The 27,205-nt window shown below is 49.5% G+C and overlaps 1 protein-coding gene across 4 annotated transcripts in view; it reads left to right on the forward strand.

Moving 5' to 3' along the window:
- dchs1b (dachsous cadherin-related 1b) overlaps window positions 1-15,764 on the forward strand; it is a 115,219-nt gene extending 99,455 nt beyond the window's left edge. For all 4 annotated transcript variants that reach the window (XM_064352655.1, XM_064352658.1, XM_064352657.1 and 1 more), the window contains 13 exons: window positions 119-968; window positions 3,041-3,280; window positions 5,265-5,390; window positions 6,242-6,451; window positions 6,831-7,510; window positions 7,679-7,865; window positions 9,204-9,311; window positions 10,248-10,459; window positions 10,972-11,123; window positions 11,464-11,594; window positions 11,925-12,211; window positions 12,521-12,662; window positions 12,777-15,764. In XM_064352655.1, the coding sequence (XP_064208725.1) occupies window positions 119-968; window positions 3,041-3,280; window positions 5,265-5,390; window positions 6,242-6,451; window positions 6,831-7,510; window positions 7,679-7,865; window positions 9,204-9,311; window positions 10,248-10,459; window positions 10,972-11,123; window positions 11,464-11,594; window positions 11,925-12,211; window positions 12,521-12,662; window positions 12,777-15,415 (5,964 nt within the window). In that variant the 3' untranslated portion in view covers window positions 15,416-15,764. The remainder of the gene's footprint in view (window positions 1-118; window positions 969-3,040; window positions 3,281-5,264; window positions 5,391-6,241; window positions 6,452-6,830; window positions 7,511-7,678; window positions 7,866-9,203; window positions 9,312-10,247; window positions 10,460-10,971; window positions 11,124-11,463; window positions 11,595-11,924; window positions 12,212-12,520; window positions 12,663-12,776) is intronic.
- The last annotated feature ends 11,441 nt before the right edge of the window (window positions 15,765-27,205 follow it).

Below are 27,205 nucleotides of genomic sequence, written 5' to 3' on the forward strand. Positions count from 1 at the left end.
CCTTCACTGGCAAGCTGTTAAATGCAAATATGTACAAGACCATCACTGATGTTGTGTCCAGGACCATCAGAAGAGGTATAAGTACAGCCAAAAACACTCTGTGTCTCTCTCTCTCTAGGTTCTAAGTTCCAGGAAGGCTGTCCCAAAACCCAACACGCTCTCCATGACCCTCAACTCGGTTGAGGGAGCCCAGCCCGGGTCGATCATTGGGTCCGTCCGATCACATGACCAGCAGAAGGTTCCGGAGGAGGGTCAGGTGACCTACGTGGTGGTGGGCGGGACGGACCGGGACGGGACGTTCATGGTGGACCGTCTGACGGGGGACGTGTACCTGACCCGGGAGCTGGACTACGAGCGGGGCGCCCGCTACACCCTCCGGATCGAGGTGGACGACTTCTCCAGGGCCTATCCCAGCAGCCACCTGGTGCAGCTGGACATCGAGGTGCAGGACAGCAACGACCACGCGCCGCAGTTCCCCGAGGACCCCGTCACCATCGTGGTCCCCGAAAACATGGAGCCCGGCTCCTCCGTCTACACCTTCCAGGCGGAGGACCGGGACGGGACGGGGCCCAACAGCGAGGTGCGCTACTCCATCCTGAACCGCTGGCCCGACGCCCCCGACCTGCTCCTCCTGGACCCCGCCACGGGGGTGCTGACGCTGGGCGGGGCCCTGGACCACGAGGCCGCCTCCTCCCTCCTCCTGGTGGTGCAGGCCACGGACTCCGCCCCCGACCCCGCCCAGCGGCGCCGGGGCTCGGTGACGGCCCGCGTGTTCGTGACGGACGAGAACGACAACGCGCCCGTGTTCGGCTCGCCGGCCGCCGTCAGCGTGATGGAGGACCAGCCGGCGGGCTTCGTGGTGCTCTACGTGGTGGCGCGCGACGCCGACCGCGGCGAGAACGGCCGCGTCTCCTACCGCATCCGGGACGGGAACGCCGGCGCCCGCTTCAGCCTCAACCCCAACACAGGTGAGACCGCTCGCCCTGTCCCGGGGTAAACCGCCAGACAGCCTAACACACGCACGTGCGTGTGCGTGTGCGTGTGCGTGTGCGTGTGCGTGTGCGTGTGCGTGTGCGTGTGTGTGTGTGTGTGTGTGTGTGTGAGGGCATCAAGATGTCACTGCTCAAGAGTTTGTCTACCAAGAGCTGTGGGTGGGTTTGTGTGTGTGTGTGTGTGTGTGTGTGTCTCTGTGCGTGTGTGTGTGTGACAAACCACACAGATTTTTTTGGTTCTTGGAAAGTTAAAAATGCTCTCAGTGCACATGTCACATTGAGCATTTACAGTTATTTGCTTAAAATTAAAATGTTATATAACAGGAAGATTAATATTCCTGACTAAATCTGTAGGATATGTACTGTAACAATCAAGTCAAGTCAAATTAAATTAATAAATGACAAAATAGTTATGCCTGTTCTGGTGAAAGCTGCAAAAAACCTCAGCATAAATCCCTTGAGCGTCTACGCTAGGGAACCCCACTTTTCTCCGAACTGAAGTCAGGAGGCGTCCGTCATCGCCGAGCGAACCCCGCCAAATTATCGCTAAAGCAGAGAGCTCTCGCCGAGCCTTTCGAAAAAACCCAACATACGTCAACCGTCGGTTGAGAGCGAGGTCTCCGGTAGCGTCCGTCGGCGAAGGTGCCGGGCGCACCGCGGTTGCCGCGGTTACGCTCGAGTGATGACAGCGCCGCGAGGACGCGAACCGTTGGGAAAGGAGCGAGACCAACGCGGCTCGGCGGTTTTCCCTCCCTTTTTTTCCAGATGTTATACGCGGCACCCGGCCCACAAAAAAAAAATCATTAAAAAAATAAAACCCCCAAAAAACAAAAAAGGATCACAGAGAGTCACCGGCTAATTCTTACCATACCGGGGAGGCCTTGGGGGCAGGTTATCTCAGCATTTGTCAGAAACCAGAAGAAAGAACAAAAGAGAGAGAGAGAGAGAGACAAAGAAGGTCAAAAACAGACTAGATGAGGACTGCTCTCAACTTTTTTTTTCTGCGGTGATCAAATTTAGAACGAGCGGTGAAAATGTGTTGTGTATGTTCTAGATGTGCTTAAATGGACAACTTGTGGTTTTGAGAGGGTTGCCTAAATCAGGGCATAGTCATTTTTTCATGATTGTACTGGTGGTCACTGGCTCTCTCTCTGTTCTGTTCCTTCTCTTTTTTTGTCTGCTTTTACTGCCTCTCTCTCTCTGCCTCTCTGTTTCTTTCTCACTGGAAAAACATGAAAATATAGCTGCTCTGTGTTTTTACTGGCTGGATGTGTTTGTGTGTGTGTGTGTGCGTGTGTGTGTGTGTGCGTTTGTTTAGGAAGCTGGCTATCCCTGATTCCAGCCCCTCACACACGCCATACACACTCTCCAATGCTAATTTTAAACCTCCGTTTTACACAGGGAGCTTGTGAGGCTATGAAATAATCTTCTCCATGCCTCATAAACTGTGTATGACATACATACAGCGTGTACACTGAAGCCCAGTAATTACAGCTATGGCCACAAGCACACACACACACACACACACACACACACACACACTCAAACATGCACAGACTCACACATACACACACACACACACTCAAACATGCACAGACACACACAAACACTTCACACACACACACACCACCAATGGATCTTCTACAAGCAAGTCTGTTTATTTTTAAAGAGAAGCTCATTCCATGGGCCCATTCAAAGTTAATTTATCAGGAGCCGTGGTAGAACAGAGCCCATGCAGATTAACTGTCTGCTATTGCTAACCGCTAACAGGGAAAAATGGCAGTTGGTGGCAACATTGGCGATTAAATGTTTCATTCTTCCTCTGTGGTGCCCTTGACTTCCTCTTCCTGTTGAGCACTCACAGAAATAAGGGTGGAAACAAACGGTTGGTTTCCTGAGGTAATGTTAATCTGTGCCCTACCAGAGTCTTGCTGTTTTTAAACTGTGGCTCGAAGGCCGCAGAGTGTGTCCATTTTGAAGAGCCATGTGACAGCGTGTTTTCAGATCGATCTATTGATTGATTGATTGATTCCCCTCTCCCCACCCAGGTTCCCTGACCATCCTCAAGGCCCTGGACCGTGAGGAGCAGGCGCTCTACAACCTGACGGTCGTCGCCGAGGATCACGGGACGCCCCAGCACTCCACCACCCAGCTGCTGTCCATCCAGGTGATCGACGTCAACGACGAGGCGCCCTGGTTCGAGAGGGGCGAGTTCGAGGCCCAGGTGTCCGAAAACCGGGCCCCTGGGACGTCCGTTCTGACCGTGTCCGCCTCGGACCGGGACCAAGGTGGGTCCTCCCGCTTTTGTTTTTCACCCAAAACATCGCGACCGTAGCTCTGGCGTCGAACCCGGTGCCGACTGTGGCCGCCAGACGTGTGATTGGTGCTAGCGTCGCCCCCGAAGGAGGGAGAGAGGGGGGTTCACTAGCGACCCCATGCTGGTTGATTGGTTGCCTGCAAGTTCGCCAGTTGAGCTATACAGGAAGGGGCTCCTTCCAAGGTCCGCACGAGCCCCGACTCGAGTGAAACGCCCCTGCGGATCTGTCCAGCTGCGTATGTGTTTATGCGAGGCTGCGGGTTCGAATCGCGTCTGGTACAGCCATCACGCGCTTTTGGGCGCCTTCCCAAATGGGGGTCTTCCAACACGCAGCACAGCAATCATTCAGGCGCGAAGGGGGGGTGCTGTCGTTCAGATGCATGCTGACAGCACGTTTCGTAGATTTTAAACGCGAGCTCTGGGCCTGGGCTCAGCGAACACCTTCTGCTGGCACCGAAACCGGCCTTTGTCTTCGGCTTCTACCTTTTCACCCCTGTGTAAAGACCACAACGCCCTTGTTGCTCTGAGAACTCCGCGCTCCCTGCATTTTTAAGTGCCACAGGGAGATCGCTTGTTCTTCTACAGAAGAGTCAAACGAGAGTGGGCTGTACAGCCTTGTATATGTTTCCTTCTTTGCTGGAAACCAGGTGTGACGTCCAGTGGTGTTCAAGAAGGCACCACATTCTTCATTACATTGTATTACATTGCAGGCATTTAGCAGATGCTCTTATCCAGAGCAACTTACACAACTTTTTACATAGCATTTAAATTGCAACCATTTATACAGCCAGATATACAGTATAGTGAGCCTGCAAATTTTAGGTTACAAGTCCAGCACCTTACTCATTATACTACACTGCCACCCCAGGAGTACAAGAGAACATATTTTTAATTGTTATTGGGGAGGGGGAGGGGGGGGCTGCATTTTGAGAGAATGAGTCAGGAGCCTATTAAAGCGAAGGATTATAAACTCCCTCTGCAGGAATAATTAGCGAAGTAAACAGGTGATGGAGCCAAGCTATTTTCAGTTAGCACGCAATCTGGCAGTGAGGCTCCAGAGAGAGGTTAGAGAGAGAAAGAGGGAGGGAGAGAGAGAGAGAGAAGGAGGGATGTGGAGAAAGAGACAGAGAAGGACAGAGAGAGAAAGACAAAAAGGAGGGGGGAGAAAATACATTGTGAAAAATATTCAGAAATTAGGACACATTATTTCAACAAATTTTCTCTAATTATAAAAGACTTCCTTTCCCAAACAAATGAGGAAAAAATGCAAATCCTGCTAGGAGAAAGGCCAACGGCTCCACTAGCAGCAAAGTACATCTCGGCCTGCCATAATCTGAGGGACACTGGTTGACCACCACAAATATATTTATTTTAATTATTTATTAATTTCTATCTTTTTTTAAATTTTTTTATTTTTTTTACATTATTATTATTATTATTATTATTGTTATTATTATTATTGTTATTATTTTATTATTGTTATTATTGTATAGCCTACTCGTTGTGGCCATTGTCACACTGTTGATTGCATTGTTGTCGTTTCCACAATGTTGTTCGTATTTCATGTTTCCTGTTCCTGTTTCTTTGTGTACGCTTTGGCAATAAGTACAAGTGTATTTCATGCCAATAAAGCATTTTGAATTTGAATTTGAATTTGAGTAGGATATCAGGGCCAATTGCTTGCACACTAAAAGAAAAAGCTACAAGCGTCACCCAATGACTATTTTCAGAACATCGTAACTTTAGAATACCTAACGAAGAGAACAGACCCTTCAGCCCATCAAAACTCATCAGTTCCCTACATAATAGAAAGTGTGCATTACCAGTTAAAGGATATTCTAAAGGCTACTGTGTGAAACAGCTCATTTCCAAAGGGTTTTGAATTAATGTGAAAAGCTGGCTAAGGTGTTGGCTATCGTGTTTATGCTGGTGCCGTTTTTTTTTTTTACCTCAAGGGACCAATGGCCAAGTGACTTATGGAGGCATCGTGGAAGAGGGGTTCACCATTGATCCCGTGACGGGGGTCATTTCCACCACCAAAACCCTGGACAGGGAGGTCCAGGACCGCTACACAGTGACAGGTAACCCGCGCCCCCTGGGTCGCGCCGAAACGCAAACCCTGCCCTGGGCTCTGCCCCGTGTCCCCCTGTTAAGGACTGAAAAGCCTTGCGTTGTGTGCTGGTCTGATAGATGGTGTGGATTTGGCTGTAGACCTCTACCCCTCTTTGTGTGTATCTCTGAGTCTCTCTTTCTCTCTTTTTCATCTGTAGATTCTCCCTGTGACTCTCCCTTTCTCTCTCTCTCTCCCTCTCTCTCTTTCTCTCTCTCTCTCCCTCTCTCTCTTTCTCCCCCTCTTTCTCCCTCTCCCTCCCTCAGTCTTTTTCTCCCTCTGGCTCTCTGTGACTCCCTTTCTCTCTCTCAGACTCTGTATTTTTCTCTCTCTCTGTCTCTCTCTCTCTCTCACACACACACACACACACACACACACACAATCTCTCTCTCACTCTCTCTCTCTCTCTCTCTCTCACACACACACACACACACAATCTCTCTCTCTCTCTCACACACACACACACACCCACATAAGACAGCCTGTTTTGTCTGTATCCTGAGTGTTTGTGACCTCATCGTGTTGCAAGGGATGGATTTCTTTCCTGTCATTGTTGAAGTCCCATGAATCAGACCAGGGTTCAAATAATAGTTTGGTATTCTTTAACCCTTTAAACAGTTTTAAAGCAAAAATGTGCAGCATGTGCTTGCAGTTCCCCAAAGAAAATTAATTCATTTCTATTTTGGAGCACTTTGAGGTGCAGTTATATTTTGGTCAACTGCATGTTTCCTTGAAACATTTTTAAGGTTTACTTGAATCTAAAGATTTATAATGTATGGTGTTTTTATGTGTATTTGGGTGTGCTTTTTTTATTGTTATCAGTCTATGCAAAAGATGGCGGGCTTCCACCGAACTTCTCCAAGGCAACGGTGAGGATCGAGGTCCTGGACGAGAACGACAACGCCCCGGTCTTCAGCCGGTCCCTCCACAGCCTGGAGGTGCCCGAAAACCTGGAGCCCGTGGCGCTCTTCACCCTGAGGGCCACCGACCAGGACGCGGGGAACGGTGGGGACGTGGAGTACAGGATCACGGGTACGCACACCTGAGACCTTGACCACATGACTGTGAGCCCTGAGCCTGTTATACTGGGTTCCCAGGAGAGAGAGACAGCTCTGGTATACAGCTGTATCTCACAGACAATACGGTATCCATAGAGGACACTTACCTCACAGACATTACAGTATCCATGGAGATTACTGTATCTCACCGACAATACGGTATCCGTGGAGATTACTGTATCTCTGTCAATACTGTATCTTTAGAGTACTGCATCTCACAGAGTACTGCATATTCCCAGATCCAGTATTATGTGATATTATCAGAAAATTCTCTTTAGATTTTATTTTGTTTGTGAAATAGTACAGTGTGAGGTTATATAGCTTTCTCATTATTTTCATGTCGTTCTTTTTAGCCGGTGACCCTGCAGGTGACTTCCACCTGGACAGGAGCTCCGGGACACTGTCCACAGCCCGGCCCCTGGACCGAGAGGGTCGGCCCAGCTACACGCTGACGGTGGTGGCCCAGGACCGGGGGGCCAGCCCCCTCAGCAGCACCGCCACCGTGGAGGTGACCGTCCTGGACGTCAACGACAACAGCCCGAGGTTCGAGAGCGCCGGCTACGCCGCGGACGTTCCGGAAGACGCCGCCGCGGGGTCGCCGGTGCTGGCGGTGGCGGCCGGCGACGACGACGAGGGCGAGAACGGCCGGGTGCAGTACTTCCTGTCCAGCGAGTCGGCGGGCACGTTCGCCGTGGACCAGGACACCGGCCGCATCACCGTGGCGGCGCCGCTGGACCGGGAAAAGCGGGCCTCCTACGACTTCCTGGTTCGGGCGGTGGACTCCTCCCCCGCCGGGCCCCGCAACAGCACGGCCCGCGTGACCGTCAACGTCCTGGACGTCAACGACAACGCCCCCTTTTTCATCCAGGACCCGCTCGTCATCAACGTCTCCAGCGGCAGCGTCTCGGCCAATCAGGTGGTGGCCACCATGAAGGCTGAGGACAAGGACTTCGGCGGCAACGGCTCGGTCTTCTACCGATTCTCCAGCCCGGTGCGCGGCTTCGCCATCAACTCTCTGACTGGCCAGATACAGGTAACCAAGCGACCGCTCTCTGGGACTGGCCAATCACTTTTTCAGAGTTACTCTCGTGTAATAACATGTTTATTACTAGTTTATCTGATGTAATAGCTTGCTTATTACTAGCTTATTACATATTTTTTGTGAACTTGGCTCTTCCTTTTGTGTTTTGGGGAAACGCAGGTGACCGACAAGCAGCAGGCCCTGTCCCAGAGCCAGCGCACGCTCATCGTGGAGGCCAAGGACCAGGGCAGCCCCGCCCAGTCCTCGCTGGGGGTGGTGCTCGTCTACGTCAAGGAGCAGGAGTACAGCGGCATCCGCTTCTCCCAAAACGCCCGGGACATCAGCCTCCAGGAGAACGCTGCCACAGGTCCGCCACACCTCCCCCCCCAGCCCCCCGTGCCCCCGCCCCAACCCGCCCAGCCCTCCCCCCCGCACCCCCGCACACCACTCCTTATCTTAAGGAAAGCACATTTCTAAATCCTCGCTACCAAAGTAATAGGAGTGAGTCTTCTGGCAAATCTTCTTCCTACTCTGGCCTAACTGTCTAAAAATGTGTTAAAAAAAGAAAGAAAATAAACTGCCTAACCACCTGCAACCTACAGCAGAACGGTACTGACACAAAACATGAACAGAAAACAAAACATGGTAGCTGCAAATTGTAACACAGGGAAGCAAAGGGAGTCTTAAAAGGAATCACTAAAAAGCCACAAAATGAATCTATAAAAGCTATTTCAAACTGAGGTGTCTTGAGACTTGACTGTCAGGTGTACACAGGTGCGCATCGTTAGGTAATCATTTTCTAATCAGCTCCACCTGCAGGATTGAGACAGGCACGCAGACTCCACAAAGCAAGGGAACGTTACAGTTCTGGGCACATTTAATAATAGAATACGCTATACTTGAACTATATAAATACATAAAATAGAACAGTTATATATTACATATTTTTCATCAGTTTGGCTGACCTGGATCATGAGATGGAAGGCTCCATATAATATCGCGATCCAATATTTACCTCCGAGCCCACATTAAATGCATTTCATTCTGTACTCAGGCCGCTCAGAGCCCTGCTCGTGTTACAGCACATTCAATGTAAATATACAGTTGCGCGGGCAGCAAAAACGTTCCGCGTTAATTCAAATGTAACGAGAGTTTAAATGAGTCCGAGCGGGATCGAATGCACCCTATCAGAGCTGAGAATCTTGCCATGTATGGATCTTGGCGTGTGGACTGTGTAGAGCTGTCATACTGAAGTCTGGCACTTAAGGTCAGGAGTGCTGCTGGTTTTCCTTTCTGCTGGATCGCCCATCGTCCAATAATGTCACTGATTGGCCAGAGATTACACTCACCTGGGGGATCAGGGTTAAATCAGTCCCTTATTTCATTAGGGAGGAATGAAAACCGGCACTACTACTGGCCCTGAGGGCAAGATTTAATTATCTCTGGTGTAGAGACTGGACGGACACAGTTTTGTGGTTTACAGACCAGACAGACACAGCTCCCTGGTGTACAGACTGCACAGACACAGTTCCCTGGTTTAGAGACTGGACAGACACAGTCTCCTGGTGTACAGACCGGACAGACACAGTTCCCTGGTGTACAGACCAGACAGACACAGTTCCCTGGTGTACAGACTGGGCAGACACAGTTCTCCCAGCAGAAGACCTGCGTTGCTGAACGGCGGGTTTCTCTGTGTTCGGCGCAGGTACGGCCGTGGCGCAGGCCCAAGCACAGCACCCCGACGGCCTACAGATCTCCTACAGCATCTTCAGCGGGAACAGACTGCAGTCCTTCAGCATCAGTAAAGACACAGGTGAGACATACCTAGCACAGGTGAGTCATACCTAGCACAGGTGAGCCAAACCTAGCACAGGTGAGCCAAACCTAGCACAGGTGAGGCTTACCTAGCACAGGTGAGCAATGCTTAACACAGGTGAGCCGTACCAGTTGAATTGGGATGGGTTGACAGTGATACCTAGCGCTGCGCCCTCATCCTCAGGCGTCTGTAACAGAACTCACAGCTCTGTAACCTGCCCCTGGTGCTGCTGGTAACCATGTCGGAAATGCAAGAAAGTGCGCTTTCGACGAAGAGCCTCCAAGCTTCATTTTATGAACCAGAATGGAAACGGTTAACTGCACTACCCAGCGCTGTAGTCTCTGCTAATATCATCTGTCATTAGAGATTACAAAGAAAACACTCACGACTCCCAAAACCACTCTCGCCTCCGTTGACTCCGATACCCAGATTGGTATCACCTCACAGGCACAGTTTGAGTGAGAAAAAGTTGCCACTTTCTTTCGTTTTCCCAAAAAAAATAGAGAACTGCTTTTTACGTTTTTTTTTTTTTTCCGAAACTGAACTATGTGAGCAGAGAGGCTAATGTGCTGTAGCCGGGGCTGTCATCTTCACTCAAGCTTTGTTACTTAAAACAAAACACTGGCCTCTAAAATAACTCCTGCTGCTGCTGCAGTACATAGCACGTCACTGGCCGTGATGCATAACGTTCACCCCCACCACCTCTGAGAAAAAAAATAATTGCCATCAACCCTTAAGAGGTTTCTATCTCTGAGAACGTCTGCTCTACCAAGAGATTGATTGCCGCAGCTGTCCAGCATCTTAACAAAGCCTTGCAAATTTATCTCAACGTTTTTTTTTTAAAGCAGTAATGCACTATGTTTCCACGGAGCTGTGGAAACAAACATCGGAAATCTTAAATCTCGAAATTTACCCCCGTCCCATCGCCTACAGGTGAGATCGTCGTGCAGGAGTCCTCCGGCCTGGACTTTGAGGACACCCCCAGGCTCCGCCTAGTGGTGAAGGCGGAAACTGCGTCCTCCAGCTCCTACATGGCCATCAACCTGATCCTCCAGGACGTCAACGACAACCTGCCGCGCTTCCAGCTGCAGAACTACGTGGTCTACATGCGGGAGGCGCAGGGATACGACATCCCCATCATTCAGGTACAAAGCCCCACCCCCTTCTTTCCTTCCTTTGCTTGACCTGGCCTCTGCGTACTCCTGGTTCCTTTTAGAGCAATGGTTGTCAAACTAATCAACTGCTAGAGTCTTTGCTAAGGACCTAGATTAGTAGAATCAGGTGCATGCACCCACACAACTGGGATTACAGTTGAGGTTGGAATGAAAACCAGCATTCACAGTTTGAGAACCACTGTTTTAGAGAAAAAGAAGCTGCTCTTCCACCATTTTCTCAGAAGGAGGGAATATGGTGGTTTTTCGGCAGCGCTAGATGTTTTGTGTCCTCAATTCTATTTTCAAGAGGACTGTTTCAAACAGACTGTTTTTTAGGTTTCAAAGGTGTGGGTTGGTTCAGTGCTGCCACAAAGCCAGAACTACTCAGTGATTCTGAATGCTTTTTCTTCTGACATTTGAACTGCTGTTGAACATTTAGCATTACCTTTCATTGATGGCTTTACCCCCCCCCCCCCGCCAACCCCCCCTCCCCCCTTCCCCAGGTTCTGGCCGATGACCTGGACCAGGGTCAGAACGGCCAGGTGACCTACTCCATCAAGTCGTCCACCCTGAGCGGCCTCTTCAGGATCGACCCGGCGACGGGCAGCGTCACCACGGCCGCCATCATGGACCGGGAGATCTGGACGCAGACGAAGTGAGTCGGCGCCTCCACTTCCTCCCCCCCGGCGCGTCCGCATCTTTTCCCTCTCGTCTTTTTTCCGCGAAGTTCGCCTTTCGCTTCCAATACCGTTCTGTGAGCTGTGGAATCCCTGCCTGTACTGAGATCTTCTGCTGATCTCCTCTACACTGTGTCCAGTACATTTGTTCTTGTTTTTTTTTCAGTTAGTGTTTTCGTGTTATTTTATACAAGTAATATCTTCCCACATCCCGTTGAATAAATACGATAAATCTCTTTGAGAGGTAGGGTTTCGACAGGAAATGAAAGAATGTACGGGCGAACAAACGGCTAAACCCCATTTTTTGTTTGCTGTCAGGCTCGTCGTCACGGCGACGGACCGGGGCAACCCCCGATTGGCCGGCCAGGCCACCCTCACGGTGATCGTCGTGGACCTCAACGACAACAGTCCCACAATCCCCCTGCCGCGGGAGATACGTGTGGCGGAGAGTGAGTGACTTAACGTGTGAACTTTGACCCCACCTCCGGTCCGTGTGTGGACGAACCACGATACCGCATTTCCCTCTAGGCCTCCATAATCCCTTCACTTCCAATTTCCCTTCGCGGGATTACGTATCCTCTGAACGTTCACCAAAACCAAAAAACAACAGGCTGATATTTTGCTGACAAGTCAGTAACAATTTTCACAAAATGATGCTTCACGTCTGCGTGCTGATGCTTGACAGCGATTACACAACCTTTGCCCTTTGCTCTTTGCCCTTTGCGTGGGAACCGCTAACGCGAACATGCCTTTTCCTGCCCCCCCCCCGCTCCCTGCAGACACTCTGATCGGCACGGAGATCACCCAGGTGACGGGGAACGACGTGGACTCGGGCCCCGCCCTCTCCTACTCCCTGCAGCTGGACGCCCACTCGCAGGGGAAATTCGGGATCCACCGCTACGGGGGCGGAGTTTCCCTGACTGCCCCGCTGGACTTCGAGGAGAGGACCTGGTACACCCTCACCGTCCGGGCCTCCGACTCCAGGCACCAGAGCGAGGCCAACCTGACCGTGCTGGTGGAGGACGTCAACGACAACGCGCCCGTCTTCACCCAAGACCTCTACCAGGTAGAGGCCTGCTGAAATGCTCAGCCCTGCCCCCTACAGGCACAAGCAGCTAACTGCAGGGGATCCAACTTTCCCAAATTACAGTACCTCTTACAGACACATACAGCGCACTGCTGTGGATCTAGTCTTCCTAAATTACACTGCACCCTACAGGCACAAACAGCTCACCAAGGCAACAAATGTGTCTCAGCGTAATGACCCGGTATTATCTTATTTTGTGTGCTAATCGGTTAATTGGATGTCAACAGCACGCGAAGAGGAGAGAAGCTTCATAGTTGTGTTTTTTTTTTTTTTTTGTTTGTTTCCCAGGTAACGCTGCCTGAGCATTCTCCACCAGGAAGTCCCGTCATCACAGTGACAGCCACAGACCGAGACTCAGGAGACAACGGGAAGGTCACCTACCGAGTGATGTCATCAAGCAGAGACGGCTTTTACATCGACCCCAACAACGGTGCGTTATAATCCATAACAGCGCAGCACTGCGCTATGCGTTAGGGTCTGTGAAAGAGCACTAAAACCCGGAATTAAAAACCCCAAAAACTAAATCTTTTTTTTTCCTTGGCAGGCACACTGTTCATCAAACAGGAGACGGAGTTCGACCCCGAGCGCCCCTCCGTCACCGTGGTGATCGAGGCCCGGGACAGCGGCACCCCGGCCCTGTCCTCCGTCACCACCGTCCAGGTGCAGCTGTCCGACGTCAACGACAACGCGCCCACCTTCCACCAATCGGAGTACAGGGCCACCGTGTCGGAGGACGGGCTCCCGGGGGCCACCATACTGACCCTGGAGGCGGCGGACGGGGACCCGTCCCGCGAAAACTGCGGCTTCGACTTCGCCATCGCCAGCGGCAACGCCGGGAACGCCTTCCAGATCGAGAGCAGCGTGCGCTTCCTGGAGGGGCGGGGCTTCCAGACGGTGGGCACGCTGATCCTGGCGGAGCGGCTGGACTTCGAGAGCGCGGCGCGCTACAACCTGACGGTGGTGGTGTCGGACCGCGGCGTGCCCCAGCGCAGCTCCAGCGTGCCGGCGGTCATCACCGTCACCGACACCGACGACAACGCGCCCGCCTTCGGCCGCGCCGAGTACGCGGTGGCGCTCAGCGAGGGCGCGGCGGCCGGGACCGAGATCCTGCGGCTGACCGCCGCCGACCCGGACTCCGCGCCCAACGCCGAGGTGCGGTACGCCATCAGCTCTGGCGACGAGACGGGGCTCTTCACCGTCGACCAGTGGACGGGAGCCCTGCGTCTGCGCCGCTCGCTGGACCGCGAACGCCGCTCCTCCCACACGGTCGTGGTCCAGGCCTCCGACGGCGGCGGCAACTTCGCCCTGGCCCCCGTCACAGTGGAGGTGAAGGACGTCAACGACAACAAGCCCTACTTCCCCCTGGACACCCTGATGGCCAGCCTGCGCGAGAACCAGCCGCCCAACGCCCCGGTCACCGTGCTCCACGCCATCGACCACGACACGGGGGTCTTCGGCCAGCTGCGCTACTACATGGCGGAACGTTCCGGCGACGGCACGGAGTTCTTCTCCGTGAACCAGACCTCGGGGGAGGTGCGGTCGCGCTTGACCTTCGACTTCGAGAAGCTCAACAGCTTCAGCTTCGTGGCTCTGGCCGTGGACACGGGGAACTACTCCGCCACAGTGACGGTCCAGGTCTACGTCACCGGGGAGGACGAATACGACCCCCTCTTCACCTCCCCCGAGTTCTCCTTCGAGGTGCCCGAGGGGGCGCAGAAGGGCCAGAGCATCGGGCAGGTCCAAGCCAGCGACGAGGACGGCGGCGTGGACGGGATCGTCCTGTACTCCCTCCCCGACGGGTCGCCCTACTTCGACATCAACGCCACCACGGGCGTGGTCTTCCTCAAGATGGACAGCTCGGGTCGCGGTGGCGGGGGGCGGTCCGGGGGGCGCTCCAAACGGGAGGCGGAGCCGCAGGCGCGGACGATGACCCTGGACGTGGCGGCGCACAGCCCCCTGGACACGTCCCGCGTGGCCACCGCCCAGCTGACCGTCGACGTGACCCGCACCACCTTCGGGCTCCCGCCGGACGTCAACGTCCTGCTGATCAGCGTCATCGCCGTCTCCCTGGGCGCCATCCTCATCCTCGTCGCCGTCGCCGCGGCGCTGTGCCTGGTGAGGTCGCGGCGGAGGAGGAAGAAGGAGCGGCAGGGGGCGCCGGCGGGCACCGCCCTGCAGAAGCTGGACGACTCCAAGACGGCGGCCGCCGGGGGCGAGAGGATCTACCACCAGACGCTCCCGGGGTACGCCGGCGACCAGGGCGGGGCCGGCGGTGTGGGGGCCTACCCCAGGGGGGGCTCCCTGGACCCCTCCCACTCCAGCGGGCGGGGCTCGGCCGAGGCGGCGGAGGACGACGAGATCCGGATGATCAACGAGTACCCGCGCGTCTCCAGCATCACCTCCTCCATGCAGGAGCACATCTCCGCCCGCGGGCCCGACTCGGGCATCCAGCAGGACGCCGACCAGCTTTCGGACATCTCCTGCGAGCCCGGCATGGAGGCGGGGGGCCAGTGGTTCAAGGGCAAGAAGCTGGGGAGCCTCGGCGGGACCATGCTGTCCGGCCAGCACCCCGTCTACCGGGACGAGGGCGGGGGTTACCTGGGCGTGGGACGGGGCCTGAACATCCCCCAGTCCAAGGACTACGCCTTCCCCGAGGACGGCAAGCCGGCGGTGGACGGCTCGCTGACCGCCATCGTGGCCAGCGACGAGGAGCTGCGCGGCAGCTACAACTGGGACTACCTGCTCAACTGGTGCCCGCAGTTCCAGCCGCTGGCCAACGTCTTCACCGAGATCGCCCGGCTGAAGGACGAGACCGCCGCGCCCAACAGCAACCCGCCCCGCCGGCCCTTCCAGCCCAAGCCCAAGGTCGACCCCAAGCCCCGGATCGACCCGCCCCCGCTCATCACCTCCGTGGCCCACCCGGGGGCCAAGTCCGTGCCGCCCAAGCCCGCCGTGGGCCGGACGTTCCCGCACCTGGCGTCCCTGCGGCGGTCGCCCATCAGCCACGAGGGCTCCATCTCCTCGGCGGCCATGTCGCCCAGCTTCTCGCCGTCCCTGTCGCCGCTGGCCGCCCGCTCCCCCGCCGTCTCACCCTTCGACGTCTCCCAGGGCCCCTCGGCCCACATGATCAGCACCGCCGAGCACTCCCTGGACAACGGCGACGAGGCCGAAATGAGGATATGATGTCACCGAGGCACCCCGTTGTCCGTCCGCTCCGGACCGCCCTGAAGACTCACCACCGCACCGCGTGTCTGGGAAGGGCGAAAAACACGCTAAAAATGTATCTTCTCACAAAAATACAAATTACCTCCCAAACAAAAACACCTATAAACTGCAGTCAGAGCAGTTGGAGGCACAAGCCGATCTGCAGGTGGCACAAGGGTGTAAACCGTACGCAGAGAAATTAGTATTAAGCATGCAATACATATGTGCGAATACAAATTTCAAATACACGGATCTGGAGTAACTGCCCGTCTCTGGTGATGGTGAAGAACGCTGGTCTCGTCCGTCACCCTCGTGAGAGAGGTCCCCAGTGAACGCCCTACTCCTCAGTATTCATGTCTGTACCGTGGATAGAAACCTTTTTTTGTTGTTCTTGTTGATGTTGTGTTTTGTTCTGGCTGGCCAGAGAGCTGAGGGTAATGCTGCTCCTTAAACTGAACAGACGAGGATCTGAAACTCTTCATACGCACTCGTTGGGCTAACATACGGCTACCTTCGACTTCCTTTCCTTCACATGGGTTCCCTTGGAAAAACTGTCTTGCCGTCGTGTTTAACAACATTGAGAAATAACCCTAATTTTTGCACATTTTCAAAGGGGGAAATTAGGACTTGTGTCAAAGCATTGTAAAGACAAAAACTAAAACAGGACACTTTTTTTCTCATTTTGTTTTTATATATTTTTATACAGACTTTTTTCTGACGAGAAAATGCCATTACCTCTTGTCCGGAGGTTATCATTTCACTACACTTGCATATGTGTATATTTGTATGTATGCAACAGTATGTATGTAAGTATGTGTGTATGTGTGGTAAGTCTGTTTTTAGCAGTATTATTCAGTGCGTTTGTGGAATTTTGCCAATTGTGATCTGTGTGACTGGAGAGCTCTTGTGTGTTTTGATAATTATTTATGAAGAAAAAAAAGAGACTGATAATGAACTGATAAATGAGATCAGTGTTTGGACAGCTGTATAGTTTCATGTGATGTTACTTTTTTTGTTAATTTTTTTAAAACAATACAATTGCAGCTAACCTATTTGAGAAAAAAATGGAGGTGACGTTAAAGAACAGAAGAAATTAAAGTAAGGATTTTAACTCCTCAATGTTAATCTTACAAAAACACTGACTTGTGTGCACTTCCCAACAGGGAGGCCGTGCATCAGTTTTCATGCAATTTGATGAAAAAAAAAACGAACAAAGCGAAAAACCTGATCAGTTTTTTTCCCCCAAAACAGCACTGCTTCCCTCCTTCTGTAGGCAAGGCAAACCTCAAATCTGAGGTGGCCAAACGGACCATGACATCGTCCCGCTCCGGTGTTGGAGCTGAGGTGTGTGTTGACCACGTGAGCGTTTCACAAATTAGCATCCTCAATGGAATGGTCGCAAACCAGACCAATACACCTAGCAGGCGGCAACGGCAGCAGCTGTCAGAACAGTGCTTAAGAGAGTCAACACGCAATTTGCTGTGACCCATTCATTAAGTCAGCGAGGCATTCTGGGTATCACGCTGTTTGACTTGAACCGCATCAAAGAAAGTGGTCAAAGGTTAACAACCTGGAGATTTAGTGCTGTGTTTAGTTTGTCATCGGCTACAAGCTCTTTGGGGTTTTTTTGTGGTCACTTGGTATGGAAGTGGTCTAAAAGGGGATAAGAGCTTCTTCATTTCCCCAGCTCAGTGTTTTCCTGCTAGTCCGGCGTTAGCTTCACAATCAAGGGTCTTCTCATTTTCTCAGGAGGGATTGGCCATACAGTGCTATCACCTCAAATCTTGATTCCCCTTTAACCACAAAAAGGGGTCACCAAATTTGTGGCACAGTTGTCGCAACCCGTTTTCAAAAGCGTGAGCTAATGTTGTCTTCGATACTCGAGGGAGAACCAACTGTAGTCTTTCTCAAGGCAGCCATTGGCTGGATGGTAAAACAGTTGTTTTGAAAAATCTGTACATATATTTAAAGCAAATAATAAATTCCCTCTGATCTCTTTTGACAAACTGAATCCTTTTTTTTCTTTCCTTTTAATCATGGCAGAATTTCAATTTGAGTTTCAGTTGAACAAAGTAAGCAAAGGCGTTGTCTACCTGCACCCCTTTCTGTCATTGGGAAAGTCATTATGTTTCAGTACTGCTAGTCGGAGCCAAAATGGACTCTCTGCTAGTCAGAGCCAAAATGAACTCCCTGGTGAACTGAAAACCTAACGGCAAATAGCTTGTAGCCATGCTAGCAGTGTGGGTTACATCTCTACCCGGTTTGTCACAGTGGACACCAGCAGCATGGCCGACGGCAAAGACTTGCAGCCAGAGCCAAACGGAACGACTGTGAACCTGATCTGCGAGCAGCACAGAGGAACTGGAAGGGGCACTCTTCTCTCTCTTCGTTTTTTGGGCTTGGGACTGATGCGTGCCAGTCGAAATGTAAATAAATCTTCCTGCCAAAAAAACCGATGAGCTTAAGTTTTCCACAGGATAGGACCAAGGTTTTTTTTTTAATACTGTGACTTACCATCCTATCAGGGCAATGTTGGGAAATCTCAGCAGAACGCACACTATTATTTGTGTTAGCTCAGCAATTAAGAGACGTTCTCGTCCCCGTGGTTACCCAGGAGGACTGAAAGGGGGTGTTTTCATAACTGTGAGGGATTTCTGCCTCGATGCTCTAAGGGTAAAAACTGAGCAATACATACAAATACATAAAATACTGTTGTTATTTTTCAAGAAAAAGAGTTGGAGTTGTCTTAAAAACTGGTAAACTGGCCTGGTGTTGGAAAAACCAACGAGGAAATGCACTCAAAGACAAACTGACACGATGCCTTCTCAAACCTGATGATGTGCTTCCTGTTCTAACCCCAACGTTTGGGTCTACACTGTAAAACTTCCATTTTATACGAACGGTTGCCAGAATTATGGCTGTGTGTTTTGATAACATCCCTTGCTACCATGTTCCATGCCGACAAGTCTAAAGAACTGCAAAATGTCAAATATCACCCTAACTACTTAATAGCCAGATGTCGCTAGGTCACTTTTAATGTAAGCAGACACCATTCCCAGGCTAACAGTATTCTAGGGAGACCTCAGACAGCAATATGCATTTAAATAGAACTTAAAGCATGGCTCATCCAGCAATATTCTATATACCAATAACATATTCAGCTCAATTATGCATAATATTGCAAGTTCTATTTTTCAAACTTAGTGTCCTGATATGCTGCCATGAATATTCATGAATTGCTATGATAGAAGAGAGAACATCTATAGCTTGCTCGGTTGTGTAGGAACAGTTTAGGAACCTCCTTTATACCAACTCGAACCTCCAGGACGAGGGGTTATGGAAGATCAAGGGAGTTCTGGATTTCAATATCTGGTTGTTGTGTAGAACATCTGTGGCATTACTCATTAAAAGAAAGGTCTGAGTGAACTGAGCACCTGGTCAGCCCTAATAGAGTGCTCTAGTCTGAATCTCAATTGCAGTCATACATTAAAAATGCATTTCTTTGTCTATATCAGACTCTTTTGGGAGTCTGGAACGTCTACCAGCTATGCCCTATGCTCACTCAGGGCCCCATTTTATACGGGGTGACTTTTTCGGAAATCAATTAACTTCCATTTGAAGATGAAGAAACCCTAGTGAACTGAAATAACACACAAAAAAAAAATCAAGATGAATTCTCCTGGGATCATAACTTCAAAGCAACGCACAGCTGCTTCAGAGTGTTTTCAAAACTACACTTCCCCTTCAGGTCGAACCACAAAATCTCTGCTGGTCTACCTCCTACCGAGAAGCCATTGTTGGCCAGGGCCCAAGTCCTACAGCAGTTGTACAGCAGTCAAATCACGGGCCCCTTTTCCTTTTAAAAGACACTATCCACTGTTTGGCCTTTTTTGGTGCCAGTTCTTTTCTATAACCGAATGACAAGTTTATATTGCCGATATTTTAACGTGCTTACCAACTCTATTTCTGTAGTGTTGTTCTGAAAAAGCAGGACTTTCGTATTTAGTCCTGTCGATAGCCTGTGTAAGTATGCGTGGACCCTGCATATGTCACTTCCTGTTTGAGCCATGGCATTTGCAACATGGATCATCTGAGCCTTGGTCATTTTTTGCCACATTGTCTTGTTGGTTTAGCTATGTAAGCCTCTTTAGCCAGTCCTGCTCCAAGAAAGAAAAAAAAAACTCTAAACTCAAACCGCTATCAAGTTTAAAAATAACCGACAAGGTTTCTGGCTAAAGAGCACTGACAAAAGACCCTTGGCTCGAATAGAATTTATTACTGTCCAAATTCAAGCCATGGATGAAAAGTCTGGAAATTCCATTCCCCCTTCATTTGTCAGCAAAAGCCCTTTCTCTCTGACAGTTTTGGAAAATGTGGTTCCATTTTTAATTGTTAACATGTCAGTAGATAAAAAAAGCAAACTTTATTAGTTTTGAGCAATACGCTCAGAGAAAAAATAATTTGCTGGTTTGATAAGCCTCGTTCTCTTCTCGCTGTCAAGCAATGAGAAAACATTCCAAGGCCGCTTTAAAAAAAACAAAAAACAAAAAAAAACAGTTAGATCTGTGTTCCCTCCGGTCTCGGTTATGCAGTGCAGTGCTGTAATTAAAGCAGCCAACATAGTCCCGTTCTGGCTGTGGAGATACGCAGAGCGATATTTAAGCTATAGAGTTTCCGTGTGCAAAGTGCTGACAATAATTAGTTCCCCCAAGAGAGTGCTGCGAAAAGGTCCTGGAACTACCCGGCAAATTGTTCCCTAATTGCAACCTTGAAATATCACGGTGAGTTTATGCGTTTTTACATAAACACAGGGATCTTAGCCAGTACACACTTACTGGCTGTAAGCTGACAGAACATCCACTGGGCTGTGTTTGCATGACTTGGCAATGGCCCAGTTCTATTATCAGAAAGTTTCACTTGTGTGCAAAGCACCCAGAAAGGCAGGTGTTTCGAAATTGCTTTTTGCAGGGAAAGTGGTATTATATGATTTGAACAATCCTCTTGTGCAATGTTCAGACACAATGCGATTAATAATGTTCATGGGAGGATGGTTGTTCAGACCAGTGGTTTTGAATTTCCATGAACTATTGTGCTGGAAATATACTGAGGTCGAGAATTTTATTAATTGGACACAAAAATGCAAGATAAAAAAAGAGTTCCAAAACCATCAGCAAGCTTGCTTATGTTTGTTGCAGGAAAACTGTAATGTTTTTACTTTGTTTCAAAACAAAATATCCATAATCCCTCCTGTATTTAAAAGTTTTTAAAACTTTCTTCGAGAATGAAAAATAGCACAGACAGTAATTTCCATTTGCAGTATGCCCGATGTTCCCAAACTCTTTTGGCGACTTGGTTAACCTATTATGGTTCTGCAGTGATGTCACCAAAATTAATGGGTTGTCTCCATGTCAGGCTGAAACTCCATGTGTTTGGCCTTTCACAATGACATATGCCTGCCATAAAGGTTGTAAAAAATAAAGTATGCAGTTCAAAATAAACTTTGCGCAGTTTCTTATTTGAGGTAATGGTATGTGGGTGATCAGAACTGATAAGAACACTATTCTGTCAAAGTAGCAAGCTAATTTTTTATATTATCTTTCGTTTAGTCTAATATTGTCTTAATAACATTCTAATCACATATTACTGATCTTAACACACCCAGAGCCAGCAGATTCATTTCCTTAAGTCAGTGGTTATCAAACTCGGTTCTGGGGAACCACTGTGTATGCTGGTTTTTATTCCAACCTCAACCGCAACCCCAGAATTTTAACAAGCTGTTAATTTTTCTTAATTAGGTGCTTTTCATGTTTTAGAGCTGGGGTCCCCAGTCTTATCCAGAAAGGGCCAGTGTGGGTGCACACACCTGATTCTGATTCTACTAATCAAGGTGCTTAGCAAAGACTCTAGTGACTGATTAGTAGAATTAGGTGTGTGCACCCATACTGGCCCTTTATAATTTTAGAATTATTCGGTTTGTGGGAGAGGTTCAGGGCAATCAGAGGGGGACCACGCCTACTGGTTAAGTAGGCACACGCACCTGGAGTGCATCACTAATTAGGTATTCCAGGTATTTAAAGTGTGCTTTCCGCCCAGTTGGGGGTCTATGACTGTGGGATTCACAACCAAAGACAAAGACAAAGACAAAGACAAAGACAAAGACAAAGACAAAGACAAAGACAAAGACAAAGACAAAGACAAAGACAAAGACAAAGACAAAGACAAAGACAAAGACAAAGACAAAGACAAAGACAAAGACAAAGACAAAGACAAAGACAAAGACAAAGACGGTTATTTTTTTTTTAACGTTTGGGTCATTTTTGTCTTTGTTATGTTAGTTTGTTGTGTTGGTTTATTATTTTTACCTGGATCCCGTGAGGGTGAATGGCGAAGCCATTTATTTTCATAACCTCTCTCTCTCTCTCTCACAATTCTCACATCTCCCTGTGTCCAACTCCTCTTCTGTCCACCAAAGGGGTGTATTACCTTTTTAAAAAATTTTTTATCCAATACGAAGATATTTGCGATGAATGCAATGCAGTCTTGTATTTCGGTTGCTTTCAACTCATTACCCATGAGCGATGTAGATCTAGAAGGGCCCAATTGGCAGAAAGAACACACACAATGTGTATGCTACGTCTGTATTTTTATTCAAACTGGAATCTAGGTAAACGCCTCTCCTGGCCTTTCAGAGACCCACCACCATAGATTTAATTTGGGTCTCTGGAATGTTTGGTCTCTCAATGCAATGAGGCTGTAATCCTGTGGCGTTAAACTCCAGTCCTGGAGAGCTGCAGTGCCTGCTGGGATTTGTGGTTTCTTTTCAATCAGCAGCCAATTAAGGCCTTGAGAACAAGGTTTGTGGACTCTACGGTCAATCCATGACTTGTATTAATACCTTGTGCTGAAATGCATCAAAAAGCCAGCCAACACCGTGGCCCCCCCCAAGACTGGAGGTTGACACCCCTGCAGTACTCCATTAGCCAGAGGTCAAAGGGCAAGGGTTTTGAGCTGATAACCCAACGCCCAAGCCTCTCAAAGCCACAAAATGGTGGACGGCTGGGACCCAGGGCTGCTGGCCCCATTACATAAAAATGCACATGGTGCAGAAACATGGAATCAGGTCGTGGGCGCCGCCCCCGCCCAACAGGGGCCCCCCAGTTTCTCCACGTGCTCCCAGCCGTGGAACCCCTGCCCGCACAGTTTCACAACTCATTAGAACCCCCCCCCCCACCCCCCTCAAGTTCACAAATCACCCCTGTTACTTTCCCATGCGGTACCAGAACCTGCTCCTTTTCATCCTTTTTAAGATCCTGCCGTGGGGTTTATCTTAGCGAGTAAGCCCAGAGAAAGCCCTGCTGCGTCTTATGCACCTCTCATTCGACCCCACCCCCTTCCCCCCCACTTTTATCTCCTCTCCTCATGGAAGATGATGGAGAGGCAAACCGCGAGGACCCCCAAACAGATTACCGCTAGCAGTGGACCTGGGAACTAAACTTAAGGAATTAACATATCGGTCAAGCCTGAACTGCATCTCCACTCACGAGGAAAAACACAGGAAAATCAAGAACAGATGCAGCGTTAAAGGACAATAACCTCCCCCCCCAAAAAAAAAAAACATACATACTTACAACTAATGAATGTTGATGGCAATTGAGGGTACGCAGTAATCTGCACTAAACCCCCCTAAATCAGTTCGGATTGTGTTTGAAACCTTTGGGTGGCATGCCTAGGCAATTCAGAGGCTGGTAGCTGCACACAGTTTCAATTTGAAGCTTACAGCTTCTGGTTTTCTGGAAAATTTAGAACAGCTTCCTGAGTTAGTGTAGTATGTTTCAGAAATGTCGGGGAGCATTCTGGTTAGACTTTCAGTTTGATTTTGAGATTACAATTGGGGAGAAAACGTTTCCCCCAACAGTCTTGGAATGTATGTATTATTCCAAAGCAAATTTTGTCACAGAAACACTCTCCAAGCATGTCGCACACAAACCTACTGGTAACATCACCTCATGGAGGATGCGTCAACAGTGTTTTAGGAGTGTTTTTATTAGTACTGAAATGCCACATAATTTGACCATTTCTAACTTTCAGGCACTTTATATGCAACTTCCTGCCCCACATCTGTGACCCCCCCCCAACCCCCATGTAACCCCCCCCAATTTCCGCTCTCAGGAGAGGAAGTCGTTCAGGAACTTTATTCCAAGCTGTCATGGTCTTGGTCTGCACATATAATATACGGTCCTGGTTTTTGTACCTCAGACCAAAAATGGGCGTTTCTGCAACCGGAGCGTACGGCCTATTAAACCAGTGCTAACTGACCGCACGGTGGAACTCAGTCAGAACAGGAAGTGGTTTTTAGCCAACGCTGAAGCATTAATACCCCCCCCGAGGGCGCGTAACAGGCGCAGGTAACGCCGCGTCAAGTCAAGTCGGTCCCGCGAGCGGCCTGGCGTTTCTCCGGGGTCACACCTCCTCTGGCTGCGCGTGAATGATCCTTCTGTTCGCCGTGCGCGACCGGGTCACTCAGCACAACCCATCCCCGCCCCCCCACCGTGGGGTCGAGCTGCGATCCTACGCCGGGACGTGTAGCGGGTAGGTTGTTACCGGCGAGCAGGTTAAAAGTTTCCGGCGTCTTGTTTTTTCCCTCTCCAGCGGTCGCCAACTCTTTTGGGGGGGTGGGGAGGTGGGCTTTAACGGGCTACTGTCAGGTTGGCCGCAGATGGGTCGGTTTCCCACGGCAACCCCCCTAAAAAAAAAAAAAAATTACGCTCCGCTTCATCCGTAAAACCGACCCAGTTAGCGCACGTGTGTGGCGCGCCTAGCTCTGGCACTGTAACCCGACACCAGGACTAATCCAATAAAACGTGATTTCGGGGGGCCGGAGCTGAAGCTGCTTTTGCCTAAAAGAGTGCGTTTTCACAGCCGCATTCCGGCTTGCTCGGACGGTTTCTCCATTGCAGTCTGGCACCGTTTGCAAGAGACGGAACCCAAACGAAAACCATTCATTTGCAAATTCTTTTCATTTACAGCAGTCCTGGGTGTTTGGAGTTTTCAAAGCAGTTTTTTTTTTGTTAAGAAAAAAGAAATTAAAAAAAGATTGTGAATTCTTTAGCCAGTGCCCAAGTGTGACACACAGTGTATACACACTCAAGTCCTACTGAAGGAATTCATTTTTTTCGCACATCCTCATTTGGCAGCCGATCTTACAAGAGCGCAATTCAGGTTTAGTACCTTGTTCAACAGCTGTGCCCCTGCAGGGGTGCAAGCCTATTACCATCTGGTGCCAAGTCCGGTTTCCAAACCTATGCCTCTGTACTTCCATAACCCTTACAGAAGAGAAGGTTTTTTGGAATGTTTTTTTATTTATTTTTTTATTCTAAGTCAATGTTCTAGAACTTTGTTGCTTTCAGTCACCAGCAGCGATTGTGACATCGGCATTAGAATGTTTAGTTGAGAACATTCTAATCACATATTTGTGACTTCACCCCTTTAAAAGTGTTAAAGAGTGCTGCGCGTGTTCCTTTAAGAAAGTTACGTCATAATGCTGCATGATGGGAAACTTTCCTACTGCAGTATGTTCCCATTGAATATTCTCCACACCAGCCTCCATTATCTCTCATTAAATTTCACAGCCTGCGCTATTAACTTTTAATACATAAATATGTGATGATTTATGCCTTCAAATTCCACCATTACTTGTGCCAGTTTTCACTTTCTTCCAATACGTGCGGGTGTGTGTGTGTGTGTGTGTGTGTGCGCCTGTGCCTGCATGTGGGTTTGTGTTTGCATGTTTCTGTGTGTATGTGTGTTGTGAGTGCTTGTGTGTGTGTGTGTGTGTGTGCAATCTTCAAATCTGACCTAATTTCCATTTCTTATTATTGGATGCTGTTTGTTTTAAAGCCGTGTGCTTAGGGAGCCAGTACAGACCAGACGAACAGCCCCGGCTGGCCAGCCTGCCAGCGAGGTCACACGAGGTCTCTGGCGCTAGCGGGCGTTAGCGAGAGCGGGTCGAGCTAACGTGCTAACGCTAGCCGCCGCCGGTGCGATGTCGAGAGGGCCCCAGAGCTGAAGCCGGGAACCAGGAAACCCATCCGAATCTTCCACAGCCTCTTTTGAGCGTATCCAGGTAGCCCGAACTCCAGCCGGTCATCAGGGTTACGTTCGCGAGAGGTTCGGGATTATCCGGTCCTAACAGAAGGACAAAAATGTCCGTGTCGAGGAAAGGAAAGTGAGCTCAGTACGTCGCGGCTGGAACGCGCCCTGCCCGAGGCGCTATCGCGTGCGTGGGGAGAACAGAACACAGAACAGCTCCCATCTTCATATCAAAAGGAAATAAAGAATAAAGAGTTTTGAGCCAAAGGGTCGCATCACAGAGAAACAGAATAACAGCATTACTGTGACGGAGAGCATGGGTCGAGACGACTGTCTGTGGAAAGTACACACACACACACACACACAAACACATACAACACACCATACAACACACTCATACACACCCATACAAGCACACTCATACACACACACACACACACACACACAGGCACACACAGAGATTGTATTTAATTTCCTTTAGTTTCCATTTTGTGCTTGAAGAGACCATAATGTTCTGCTCTGTATTCTGCATGTGCCAAAGCCGTTGAAGACCTCCACTGAACTCTCTCACTCTTTCTCTCTATCTCTCTCTTTCCCCTTCCCTCTCTCACTCTCTCTTGCACAGCCACATACGTTTGGTCGCTGTTTTCCATCACTCATTACCACTTTTTGTATATTATTCTAAGTGGGAACGAAAGCCTATTGTTTATTTTTCGTGTTGTAAAAAGTGTTTATTTGGTCTTCTGTTGGTGTTTCCTCCCGTGTATTCCCGATCTCCCACATGTTCCGGGGGGCAAATCTGTAATTGCATGTTCCTGTACATTTTCAGGCATGACTTCAATGGGTTTCGGGGGTCATTTCACATGCGTGAGTGCACAAGTGCCAATATTCTCTTGTTTTGGTGCCATTCTATTAGGAACAGATGTCGTAATAAATGTTACGGAGGTATCTGCTGAAATTTTGGGGGTAATCATTTGATGTGTTTCTCATGCTTGTGTGCTTTCAAGAAGCGCACTAAAGTCACACACTGAAGTACACACACACATACTCTCTGGGCACACGTGATATAGTCCTATTTATTTGAGCTCTCCTGACCCGACTCTATGCAGGACACATTTTTACCAATAGAAAAGAATGTATAAACACACACACAAAGACACACAGACGCACACACACACACATTCTTCACCATAGGCAAATCTTCATTCAGCATTAGTGCTTGTAATACCATTAGTGCTTGTAATGTCAAAAAGTCTTGTACGTTCAGCTTTGGGGAATAACAGAAACGGAATTCTGGTTGCTATATGGTTACTATGGGCCACAACTGCAATTAGGTTTTGAAATATAGAATAATAAAGCCAGCATCTTTAATAGTTTCAAATCGGCGTTGTTGCCCGGCAACAACACTGAATCTGGTGGCAGTAGCATTTGGCTTCTATTTAGCAGGGGAATGCTAGCATCCCAGGATCAGCACTTATTTTACTGAAGAGACGGATGTGGCTGGAATGGCAACAACACAACCATTGAAGGCCTCATTTATAAAAAAAATATTCTTGGATTTTATTCTCGGAATTAAACATAATCTCAAGATCTTTTCCCTAGTTTTGCTTACGCTCAATTTAAAACAACTGAGACTGAAAATAAAGTTGCTTACGTTTGTTTAAAGTGGCGCACCTGCGT

This window comes from Anguilla rostrata, chromosome 9 (genome assembly GCF_018555375.3).
Source record: "Anguilla rostrata isolate EN2019 chromosome 9, ASM1855537v3, whole genome shotgun sequence".
NCBI lineage: Eukaryota > Metazoa > Chordata > Actinopteri > Anguilliformes > Anguillidae > Anguilla > Anguilla rostrata.